The 13096-nt window shown below is 42.6% G+C and overlaps 1 protein-coding gene across 1 annotated transcript in view; it reads left to right on the forward strand.

Annotated features, from left to right (window-relative positions):
- Positions 1 to 2463: 2463 nt before the first annotated feature.
- EP300 (EP300 lysine acetyltransferase) overlaps positions 2464 to 13096 on the forward strand; it is a 102627-nt gene continuing 91994 nt past the window's right edge. Inside the window, exon 1 of the mRNA XM_089523692.1 lies at positions 2464 to 4109. Coding sequence (XP_089379818.1) covers positions 4016 to 4109 — 94 coding nt within the window. The 5' untranslated portion in view covers positions 2464 to 4015. The remainder of the gene's footprint in view (positions 4110 to 13096) is intronic.

Raw genomic sequence — 13096 nt, forward strand, 5'->3', positions numbered from 1 at the left:
TTTTAGCTTTCATTTGGTCATGTCCTTCATTTTTTTATTGAATGTCCTACATGTTGCAGTGCCTTGTCCTCCTTGAGCAGGGATGACATCTGGTCGCCCTGGGCAAGTCACACTCTCTCAGCTTCAGAGGGAGAGGCAAAGGCAAACCACCCTTCTGAATAAATCTTGTCCACAAAACTCTCCAGGGTCGCCATAAGCAGGAAACGACTTGAAGGCACACAACAACAACAACAACAACAACAACAACGATTCTTGTTAAGAATGGACAGTCAGGGCAGCAGGATTATTATAACCAAAATCGTGCCCAAACTCAACACTGCTCCCTTTTTTTCTACTCCAGAATAAAAAGGCTTCCACTGAAGCTTTTTCTTTTCTCTTTCTGAAAGGGAAACAGACATGGATCCTGGCAGGAAAAGGAGGATAAGGAATTGTGTAATAAGAGAGGGATGGCTTGGAAAAAGACCTTTGCACCGCCGCCTTCAGGCTGTGTGGTGATTTCTGTGGTATGGCCAATGTGAGGTGATTTTTGGTTTCGGACATTATAGGCAGTGTGTGTGGTGACTTTTATTTTCAGACACTACGGCCAGTCTGTGGTGATTTTTGTTTTTGGACACTGTGGCCAATGTGAGGTGCTTTTTGTTTTCAGACATTATGCCCAGTGTGAAGTGATTTTTGTTTTCGGACACTACGGCCAACGTGAGGTGATTTTGTTCTTGGACACAACATCCAATTTGTGGTGATTTTTGTGTTCAGACACTATGGTCAATGTGAGGTGATTTTATTCTTGGATACTATGTCCAGTGTGATGTAATTTTTGTTTTTAGAGACTATGGCCAATGTGAGGTGATTCCCCCCCCCCCCCGGACACTATGGCCAATGTAAGGGGATTTTGTTATTGGATACTATGGAGTTTGTTACATGAGATAAATCCCATGCAGAAATGGGGATTTAAATCAGAAAAAACCTGCAAAAGTGGGTTGATTTTCACATGAGGTCAATGTTAAAGTGGTGTTAACCTGAACAGAAAGTAGACAGAAAATAGACAACAGCAGCTCCTTTTTACTTTCGGAAAATCTCAAAAGTAAAAAGGAGTGGCTTTTGTCTATTTTCTGTTTGGGTTACCACCACTTTAACGACAACGTGTGTGAAAATCAACCCACTTTTGGGTTTCCCCCCCGGCTTTTAAATCTCCTTTTTGTACATGATTTCCCCCATGTGATAAACTTCTATGGCCAATATGTGATGATTTTTATTTTCAGACACTACTACCAATGTGAGGTAATTTTTTTTTGGGGGGGTGTAATTTTTGTTTGTGGCCAATGTGAGGTGGCTTTGTTCTTGGACACTATGGCCAATTTGTGGTATTTCTGTGTTCGAACACTATGGCCAACGTGAGGTGATTTTTGTTTTCAGACATTATGGCCAACGTGAGGTGATTTTGCTCTTGGACACTATGGCCAATATGTGGCGATTTTTGTGCTCAAACACTATATCCATTGTGGGGTAATTTTTGATTTTGGACATTATAGGTAGTATGTGATGGTTTTTGTTTTCAGACACTATGGTCAATGTGAGATGATTTTTGTTTTCAGACACTATGGTCAATGTGAGGTGACACTATGGCCAATCTGTGGTGATTTTTTTGCTCAACGTGAGGTGATATTTCTTTTCGGGCACTAGGTCCAATATGTAGTGATTTTTGTGCTCGGACACTATGACCAGCATGAGATGATTTTGTTGTCAGACACTAGGGCCAATTTGTGTTCTCACCGCTACGTTACGCACACAACACACAAGCAGAGTCTCTCCCCCCCCGTTCTTCGACACACTCTAGTCTATCTGCGGGGGGGGGGGCTCCAGGGTCAGCTCCAGCCTCGCTTTAAAACAGCTTTAAAATCCTCCTCCGTTTCTGCGGCTGGACTGAGGAAGGGCCTGTCCTCCCCCCGAAAAGCCACCCTCAGCCCAGATTGCGCAGCGCGGCCCCTGCCAGGTCCAGGGCACACACACAATCGCCTCTTCTCTCTCCTCGCTCCCTCCCTCCCTTTACAACTAGGCCTATCCCAAGGAACAACCTGGCGGCACATTTTCGCCGACCAAAAAGCCAAAAAAAGGGCGGAGGTATTAAGAGAGAGCGAAGAGCGACGCTTCCCAGTCTTCCCCTTTAAAAGGGCGGGGCCTCGAGAGTTTGCGGAAGGGGATCGCTCAGAGGGGCGCGAGGCGAGTGGCTGGGGGAGGGTCACGTGATCGCGGGCGGTGGCTCCCCCGCCCCTCCGAGGCGCTCCCTCCGCGTTCCATTGTGTGCGCGAGCTTTGCGTTGCGTGCGTCCCCGCCCTCTCCTCTCCTCCCTCCCCCTCCCTTCCCTCCTCTCTCTCTCTCTCCTTGTGTTAAAGCCCCGCCCCTTTTTCCTCTTGGCTCATTTCCGGCCGCGGCCGCTTATGCTTCCCTCTGAGGAATCGGGAGAGAGAGAGAGAGAGAGGGAGGGAGGGAGAGAGAGAGTGAAGAAACAACAGCCGCCATTTTGTTTGTGTGTGTGAGAGCGAGCGAGAAAGAGAGCGACTAATAAGGGGAGGGAGCGAAGGTGAGAGAAGGGGCTGGGTGGGAGGAGAAGGCGAAGAAGACGGAGGGGACGCCGACGACGGAGAGGGACCTACGGAAAAAACTCGGGGCCCAGGCAGCCTTGGAAACCTCGGTGGTGATAAGACCCGCTACTATAGCACTGCTTGAGCCTGGCTGCTGCCCGGCTTCGGCGAGAGCCCCGGTGGGCCCCACCCAGAGCCCTTCGGAGAGCCGTCTCCTCCTCCATGGCGAGAAGAGCAGCAGCAGGAGGAGGAGCAGCGCCTGAGTGAGGAGCCACCCGTCGCGCCTCTCTAGGGGAGAGAAGGAGCGAGGAAGGAAGGAAGGAAGAGAAGAGCTATCGAGAGAGAGAAAGGGAGAGATTGATAGAAAGAGAGAGCGAGGAGGGGGAGGGGCCTCCTCTTCTTCTTCCTCCTCCTCTTCCTCCGGGATCGATCCCTCCTCCGTCTGACCAGAAGGGGGTCCCCTGCTTCAGAGAAAGAAAGGAAGAGAGAGGTGGGGGTGGCGGTGGCAGCATCCGAGACCACCCTCCTCCTCCTCCCTTCCCAGGATCTCTGCTTCTGTGGCTGCTGCCTCCATCGGGACAACAACCCCTCCTCCTCCTCCTCCTCCTTGTTCCTGCACAACAAGATGTGAAGCGGAGACTCCTGGGACTTCGCTTCCTCCTCCTCCTCCTCTGTACGGCTCCCTTTTTCTGCAGCCATTAGCGACGACTCAGGGGCAGCTCTGCCTCCCTTTCCCTCGTTGACGGTGGGCATATCTATTCATATAGGCTGAGAGATAGATATATTTGGGAAACGGAGGAGAAGAAGAAGAAGAAGGCTCCTTTCTCTCCCTATTCGCCGCCGCCGCCGCCTCCTCTCCTCTCCTCTTCTCCTCCTTCGCCCGCCTCCTTGTGGCGATGAGGAGGAGGAGGACGACGCCGCCGAGGAGGAAGAGGTTGATGGCGGAGGCAGCAACACTGAAGAGGCAGCAGGAGGAGAAGAAGACGGCCAAGAAGGAGACGAAGACCCCCCGGAGGATGAAGAAGATGGTGGCCACCAGGAAGCAGCAGCCCAGCAGCCGGATTTGAATCGCAAACCCCATCAAGTCCTCATATATATATATATATATATATATAGAATTGGGAAGGGTTTGCTCCGTCTTCTTTTTATCCTTTTTCAATTTTCCCCCCTGGAGAAAAAAAGACTGCTTCCACTCCCTCTGTGCCCCCTTCCTTCCCTCTGTCACCCGAAGGAGGAGACAGATCCAGAGGGGCATTGAAGAAAAAAGGAAAAAAGAGGAACTTTGCCCCTTTCTCCTCCTCCTCCTCCTCCTCTTCTTCTTCTTTGTATTGGTTGATCCTGGACCCAAGGAAGTGTCTGGCTGCATTTGGAGGAGAGCCCCCCTCACCCCTCTCTTCCAATTTGGGCTCTTGTTTGCCTAAAAAAAAGAATTAAAAATGGCCGAGAATGTGGTGGAGTCGGGCCCGCCTTCAGCCAAGAGGCCTAAACTCTCCTCACCGGCGCTCTCTGTCTCTGCAAGCGATGGCACAGGTCAGTCTCTGGGGCTGGAGTCCCCCCTTTCACCTCTTTACACTGTGGGCAGCATCCACACTGGAGAGATAGCCCAGTTTGGCAACGATTTAACTCTCTTTCTGGCTCAATGCTATGGAATTCTGGGAGTTGGAGTTTGTTGTGGGCCTGGAGTGGAGTAGAGCTCAGCTCTGGGCCCCACAACAAACTCCAACTCCCAGAATTCCATAGACTTCAGCCACGGCAGTTAAAGCACTGCCAAACCAGGTTATTTCTCCAGTGTGGATGCAGCCCTATAAGGTCCAAAACACACTGCAGAAATAGCCCACTCCTAGGCCGCTTTGACTGCCCTGATTTAATGCTAGGGAATTCTGGGAACTGTAGTGTTTGTGAGACACTTGACCCTCTCTGTCAGAGAGAGCTCTGGTGCCACAATAAACTACAATTCCCAGGATTCCTTAGCACTGAGCCAGGGCTCAGTTAAAGCAGTCTCAAACTGGAATATTTCTGCAGTGTGTTTTGGACAATGGCTTGTAATATCTGCCTTGGTGTGGATGTCTATTTTTCTCATCTAACAAGGTGTTTCATCTCAGCATTCCTTATTCTTTATCAACATGCTGGCAGCAAATTCTGGTTTATTATTATTATTATTATTATTATTAATTTGCTACTATTTGCTTCATTTCACCAAAATGGTTAACTGTCGATTGTTGCTACTGCTGGTGAGTAGTGTTCATAGTGATACTTTTTGTCAAAACACTTTCGCCAGATTTGCATTGAAAACAACATGGAGCCCTCTTCTTACATTTTACATCTGCTTCTCTGCGAGTCCAGTATGTCTGAAATTCCTGTACTCTTGCTACGTTTGTGAGGATGAGGATAAATAAATCTTCCTATGTTTCGATAATGAGTCTGTTGATGAGCCAGTGAGTTTGGATGGAAATACTGAAACTTGGAATTAAGACATAGAAGTTACAGGTGCTAACAAACATGTCTTGTAAGTTCAGAGAACCGTATCAGTGTGGAATGAAACACAAAGGAGTATTTGGGTGTTGCTTTCCTGAGGAGTAATCAATCCACAAAATAGTTTTCAGAACTGATTTCTTAAAAAAGATCTGGGATCCTTTAGTCACATCTACTATCCACTGTGATACTTATATCTTGGTAGCCATTCTTGGTAGCCATTCTTATTCTTTCAGCTTGTTGATGCTTCTGGATATTTGAAGTCAGGGAAAATGGCTGATCTTGTGTGATGGCCAACAGAATATTTATATGCATTTTGACTGAATTCTTGCTTGAATGGATTGGCATGATTGGAAATGCTCAAGGCTAGGCAGAGGACTCACTTGAATTGATCTCTCTTAAGGTATTTTCTAGCAAGAATAACAATTTAGAGATAATACTAGGCAGCTTTGGTTGATATTGGGGTGCCAAATTTACCTGTAAATCAACAGGTTCCATGTTACTAGTGGGAAAGTAGAGATGGGGCCATCTTCAGAGTTGTTTCTGGAGGTAAATAATAAACACATAACTGCAGAGGTAAAGGAGTATATGTTGCTTTCTCAGAATTGTGCTGCACAGAAGGATTTACGTTTATATTGTATCACTTTCCTTTGCTGCATAGTTTGTTAGAAAGAAAATAAGTCGCTGGTTGCAGTTCTGTGCATCCTTGCTTGTGAGCATTCCCCATTACTGTTTCTGAATAGACTTAATTCCCCTTCAAGTCAGTGCAAACCTATGAATGTCCACTTACGTGTAAGTTTTGTTGCACTCGGTGGGGTTTACTCACTAGTAAATATTTAGCAGTCTTAACATAGATGTATTCAATGTACAGTTTCCCACCATGATAACTTTATGTAGATTAGGAAGAATAGGCTCTCATCAAGAATCAATTTCAGTGGTTTTGCTTTCTTTTTCTGAATTAGTAGTCACCCATTGTATTTTTCTATTCCCAGTTTCAGGTACACAGACTTTGTACTTGGTTATTTGATTTGTTACCTGCATTCTTAAAGGTAACCGTTGCCTTATACTTCAGACTTTTTTCAATTATTATTCATCCTGAAAATAGTGCCTTATAGGACTGAATCTTCACTGAATTACCAATTGACTACAGATGTTGGAGTGTAATAATCTAGTTGCATTGGTTAAATGTTTAAATACAGTTAACATACTGGAGCAGGGACTATTTGGGTCTACTTTGTAATGGTAGTTATTTTGGAGACTGTATTGTACGGTCTGTTTCCTTTTTAAAGGTAATGGGTCTGGCTTAGAGTGTCCAGAACATAGCTGTGCATAGAAGTCTTTCTCAAAAATGCCAACATGTGCTTTTGTAGTAAGCCTCATTTCTGAAACAAACTACTAGCCTCTTCCCCATTATGCTGCGTCACAGTGCTGCATCTCTTTCTAGCTGTTAGAAGCTGTAGCTGTTTCAATTCTTGTCTTGCTCTTTGCTTGTTTGAACATATCTTAACACATTTGATGGCTCGCAGAGTAGAAAACCCCATTATGGGGCAGCCTTGAAGGCACACAGCAACAGCTACAGTTGTAAAACATTTAAACTAGATGCTAAATTCCATGGGGGTCTATGTGAAAAGAGGCAAGAGGAATACAAAGCTGTTGGTAAACTGATATACAGGATCTGTCACTAGCACAAGAGTAAAGATGATAATCAATATCTTGTAAATGAAACAAACTGAGATTTTCATTATTTTAATATAACCAGGTTAGCGTCTATATGAGTGTAGCAGAAAACACAAGGTTAGAACACTTAACACAAGCTTGTGCTGAACAGAAAAACAACACAACTGTATTGCTTCCATAAATTTAGTAGACTATGCTATAAAATGGCTTAACAAATGTACAGGACTTGTTTTCAGATTAATTGTCCGTTCTTAAAATGTACATCCTAGGTAAGTGTTGGTAGTTCTGTGTTGTACAGATGTTTTGGACTGCACCTCCCATAAACTCTAGTCAGTTACCAGTGGTCAGAAATGTATGAATTAAAATCTGAAACATCTGAAGGGCAAGGGCTTGCCTACCTCAGACTTAGATGTCAGGAGTGCTCAGAGTGCATGCCTTCAGATGTCACTCTGCAACTCGCATCAACTCTAACCAGCATAACTGAGTGTGAGGAATGCTGGGAGTTGCACTCTGGTGACATCAGGTGGGCTGTGTGTTGCCCAGCTTGGCATATGTGAAGATGCACGGTTTCATTTCTTTGTTTTTCTGCGATTAAGATATTATTAGAACTCTTAAACTAGAATCTCATATAAGTATATAAAACTATTGGAATAAATTTGAGATAACAAGACGCCAAGTAGATGGGGGTCATGCATTGCATGGAAATATGTTTCTGATGGTAGAAGTATGTGACTGATTCTCAGTTTGTTGTTGGCATGCTAAGAAATTATTTTTCCACCCAGAAAGAAAATGTTTCTGCCATGTTTATCCTTGTTATTACAGAAATCTTTCTGTGTGTAGTATGTGTTCAGAACAGCTTTGGACTGACACAATTGGGTTCTATAGTTCAAAAGCCAAAGAGCTGCTTTAGGCATGTCTGAAGTCTTGTACAAGCCCAGTAGAGCATGACTCTGTCCTCTTCCCCGCCCCCCCCCCCCAACTTTACGTTTTAAATTTATTTCAGTTTTAAATTAGTTTATAGTGCATAGAAAAAGAATTTTTCTTTGAAAACAAGAGAATTTTAACGTTCTAGACATAGGTTGTATGGCTCTTGGGATCCCAGTTATATGTCTGATTAGTTTTAATGTACTGTTATGTGCCTTCAAGTTGTTTCCCACTTATGACAACCCTAAGGTGAACCTATCACAGGGTTTTCTTGGTAAGGTTTGTTTAGAGGGAGTTTGTCTTTGGTTTTCCTTCAGCCTGAGAGAAGGTGACTTGCCCAAGGTCACCCAGTGGGTTTATGTGGCTGAGGAGGAATTCAAACCCTGACCTGCAGAGTTGTAGTCAAATCACTACCCCACACTGGTGCTCTAGGTTTAATGTGCACTTGCTCACATTGCCTGTGCTTACATGGACCAGATTAGAATGGTCATTTTGAACTTGAAAATATCTGCTTTCTATCTGTAGATATTAGCTCAAGAAAGTAAAACATACTCCCGCAATACCATCTTAAGCAGGGGTAGGCAACCTTTTTGAGCCGGGGGCCGGGTTGCTGTCCCTCAGACAACTGGGGGGCCGAAGCCAAAAAATAAATAATTAAAAAATTTTTAAAAAATTAAATATATAAATAAACCAGGACAAATGTAGGACAAAATTTTCAATTGGAGAACATTTTTTTTAAAAAAAAATGGAGGACACACGAAAAAATTTGCTGATTTTCTAGAAAATGTTAATATAAATACATGTTTCTGAGGCTTCTATAGACAATTGCCCCCCAAAGGCCCCGGCGGCAATCGGCGGCAGGACCGGGCTGGGGCCGGTCCCAAGGCCTCGCCGGGCCGCATCCGGCCCGCGGGCCGCAGGTTGCCTACCCCTGATCTTAAGTAACAACAGAGCAACATCTGAGGTAGAATGTAGGCCTGTAACACTATCACCTTTTTTTCCTTTTGTATGAAGTTTAACATCTTTGCCTAATGAAGCAGCTGGTGAAGCTTAAAAGCTTGCTTAATGTATTTTATGCTTTGGAGTTAGCCAAATAAAGGTATCATTGCATTGTGGATATTGTATTTTGGTGTATTTTGCTGCATGGTCAACATAGCTGCCACTGAATATACTCCATTTTATGCATCTGAAATACCGTGATATACTTTTATTTTTAATACTCAACATTTTCCATGAGTTTTCAATTACATATCAATTTAGAATGTAGAATGAATCAGGCCTTCCACCAATTTGTCTTTGAAGTTGCTGTACACTAGACATTTTTTCTTCTAAAGTTATTTTAAATAGATCTTTTAGCTTTTTCTTTAAATCTTTTGCTATCTGGCTTCTCTAGAATTTTTCTGTCAGAAAAATCTGTGAGAAATGAGCACGTGGGGGACAAATAGTTAGTGTATGATCTAGTATCCAGTACAGTATCAATCAATTAACTTATCAGTTGTCCATATAGCAACCTTGTGAATAGGAATGATCTTGTCTCCCTCTGCTTGTTGCCAGTGTTGGTGGTTCCCTTAGTACCAGGACTCTGGAGTACATTGTAGTGGAGGAGACCTATCTCAGTATCCATCCTTGCACTTCTGGCTCCATCACCACATAGTAATAACAATTGCTTTCTATTTTGTCTAGGAATAGAATTTTTTTTATACTTCACAGAGCGAGTCATTGAGCATACCGGCCAGTTTGTAATGGTGGATATCATAGATCTGCGAATCCAGAGGAAATGATGGTAGAAACCATTGTAGTTGTCCCTTGCCTCTGAAAGTAGAACTTGAAGAGACCGCAGAGTGAGAGTTAGGCTGGCTACACATGCAGCATGTCTTGTGTTCGTGCTTAGTGTGAGATTAAACAGTGCACACTGAGCAATGCCACTTGTATGTTACCTGAGCAGTTGTGATGGGCATGAGGTGAATAGTATATAATCATGCTGTCTTTCTTTTAAATAATATTTTCAATAGGTTATACATACTGCATTAAGCAACAAGACTTACAGTCTTGCAGCAAAAGGACACCTTACAGTAAAAGTTGGGTTTCTTGATATCTGAAGATAAGTATTCAATGTTTCTTGCTAAGAGAAGGAATTCCTTGAGAATTCGTCTACTTTTTACAGTAGCAGCTGCTGATATATTGAGACATATATTTAGATTATATTAGAATGATTTTTCTGCCTTGCCCACCAAACTCACTTTGGATTTTTGTCTTCAGATATATAAAATAAGGTTATTTAATTTGGATTTGTCACTTTTTTTAAAAAAAATGCAACACATCAGTTCTGAGAACTTAGTATGTATTCAAGGTTTTTCTACCATCCACAGTCTCCTCTCTCTCTCTCTCTCTTAATATATTTCCAACTAGACTTTAACAAATAATTTTGAAGTTACAAAAACTGCTTGAAGATAACTCTGGCTTATCTAAAACCAACTCATTACATTTTACTTTAAGCAGTTTTGTATTCACTTTTCCTTGCTGTTTTTTATTCAAGGGAGCTGAAATATAATGTTTAGTAGTGCATAAGAGTAGTCCTTGAGAGCCAAATAGTTGCATGTGTGCACGTTTGCAAATCTCGGGATTGCAGCTAACATACTTTTGTCAAACAGTATATGCAAGGCTAATGTGGGTTAGATGTGGTCAGCTTTATGAATTGGGTGATTCCAGGAATGGATGGAGAAAGTGATTTTTGCTGATTCTTCCTCAGCACTCATTTCCCTGTACACTCAAAATGCTGTGGGAGAGAAAACTTCAGTGGTGTTGTGGTAGTTTTGAAAGTGGACTCACTGCACTGTGTTATAAATTAGAGGAGAACCATATTTTTTCTGCAGCAAAGTGTATCAACTATACTTTGTTCTAAGCAAAATGCTTTAGACTCCTCCAGAGTTGTGGAATTACTGTTTCATTTGAGAAATACCTGAAGATGCTTGGTTTTTTGCTGTAGTTCTTCCTTGCTTGAGGGGGGGGGGGGAATACTAGAAACCATTGGCTCAATAGGTGGCTTCTGTTTATGCCACGAGAAGTACAACACAGTGACACTGGCGCTTGCATTGTGTTCAGAGGGGTCTGCACTTTGGCAGAGAACTCTATTTCTCTGAGGCTGACCATTCCATAGGAGTAATTTCTTTTTAGCAGGAGCTCCTGCTGCCTGACTGTGAGCTGTCTTCCTAAAAAAGGAAATGGCCGTGAGGAAAGGGGTGCAGGTCTCACAAGGGATCACAAATTCCCCCCTTTAACTCCTATATTACTTGCCTACTGGAAAAGAGGACGGGAATGATTAAGGAACTTGATCATTTAACTTGTTTGCTAGAGATCCATTGCACTGGTACTGCATACAAGCTGCAGAGTTCCAGAAGCTCTTGTGCGCTCTCTTGATCTGTTCTTTATGTAGATTTTCCAACCAGTGGATGTGACTTACTGGTAATTGAAAATATGGAGAGGGCTCATGAACATGCTAGACATAGGATGCCTGCTTTCTCTCCTGACCTAAAAGGGATATATGCCTGAACTTTCTATTGTATGTATGGTAGTTGTTGAGTATTGGAGATGTTTGCATGTTTGAGTAGAACGGGGATGGAAAACAATTCCCATATTTATCTCAGAAACTAGTCTGCATCCCCTAGAACCCAGAACAGTTGCAGGGATGGTGCCAGTTACCTGTTTCACCACAAGACTTGAATCTGTCAGGTTTTGGGGAATGTTATTGTTTTGATTTTGCACAAAAGTGCAGCTAAGCAGCAACTCAGTCCTCTGCATGTCTGCTGGAAAAGCAGTCCCATTAACTTGTATGGGGATAACGCTTAGGTAAATGTGCGTTGGATCGCAGGTAAAGAGTTAACTGGAAGTAAATGCAGTGGACACAGTGAGATGAGCAAGCAGTTGGAGAGGATTGGTCCCGGTATTAATAAATGCTGGGTTGACTTTCAGTGTTGGTCAAAATGTGGAGATCCCTTGTTACAAATATCTTTCAATATAAAAATATATGATGTAGTTCTTCTTAATCAACTTCAGTGCAGTTAAAATTTGCCTGATTTCTGGTGATTTAGTCTATCAGAATTTAAGGTGTAAAAGAATTGCACTGAATCAGTGAAATAACAAGTAGCATTAAAATTTTTGGCTACTACTAATTGCATAGTAACTGTATGGTTAGAGCTCAGATTCCTTAGCTTACAATACAAGCATATGGTGGTTCCCATTGACAGGAATGCAGTGGTGAAGCTCTGAAATGAATATGGAGTTTCTGGCTGTCCAAATGCAGCTGTACAGAATGGCCAGTAGTTGACATTTTGCTAGACTGGGTAGCTTTCATCTATGTTTCATTTTCAGCCCCCCTTGCAACTGTTGTTTAAACTACTTCTTAAGTTCAGAAAGCAGTCCATGGTTTCAGAAAGCAGAGCTGCTGAATAGGAAGTATAGGAATTTCTGGAGTGGCACAGTTACGTTAATCTCTCAAGAGCTTCACCTGCTCAGTATGTATGTAATATAACCTGTGCAATTAGAAATGTGTAACTCTGCTTTGGTTATATCTACAGGTTTGTTTATTTGCTTTTTGGTTAAATGTGTGAAGCCATGAAGCAGAACTGAAAATTTTGAGTGGTGGTGGTGGTGGTGGTGTGTGTGTGAAGTGTTTTTGTTGTTCTTTCCTCCCAGGATATTTTTTCTCTGGATAAATGGAGGATAAATTCACCTTATTTTAAGATGATCAGTGAAATACTTAAAACAAATTGTTGACATATCTAGAATTTTTTATATTTTAAAAATAATTTCTAAGCACATATAGGACTTCATGTTGGCAAGGAACTTAAAATTATTACAGAATGCAGAATATTGTCGGGTATTTGAATACAGGATTGCAGACTAATTCTGCTAAGCATATCCCCCCTGAAGTATGAACGGCGATCTGACTTAGCTTTTGAATCTTCCTGCTTTTCTCCCTGCTTCACATCTTCCATCTTCTGCAGCATTTGGAAGAAACTTGTCTGTATTTAAAAATGCAGTAAATCAAGAAATAGACTGATATATGAGAGGATGGAGAATCTTTTCTCAGTTTTGGCAAACCCTCAGTTACTAGGCAGCAGTGAAAATGATAAAATGAAGGCTCAGAAGAAGACTGCTGATAGTGATGGCTCAGAAAATGAGACTAGTTAAAGAATATTTCATGGAGCAAAATTAGTATTCAATGCAACATTGACCCCTCCCCACTGTTCTCCCCCCTTAGTTATTTCAAACTGTAAACTTTTGTCTGATGTGATAAACTGATCATGGTGCTAGATTGCATACATGTATGTCAAGTTTTAAAACCATTTGTAACAAGAAGTAAAAGATGTAAAAGTAAGCATAAGTTAATATATCTGTACAGTGGGCTCTTGGTATCCACTGGGTTTTGGTTCCAGGACCTCCAC

The sequence above is a fragment of the Sceloporus occidentalis genome, unplaced genomic scaffold (assembly GCF_023333645.1).
Source record: "Sceloporus occidentalis isolate IW3139 unplaced genomic scaffold, rSceOcc1.0.p SCAF_5, whole genome shotgun sequence".
In the NCBI taxonomy this organism is placed as follows: domain Eukaryota; kingdom Metazoa; phylum Chordata; class Lepidosauria; order Squamata; family Phrynosomatidae; genus Sceloporus; species Sceloporus occidentalis.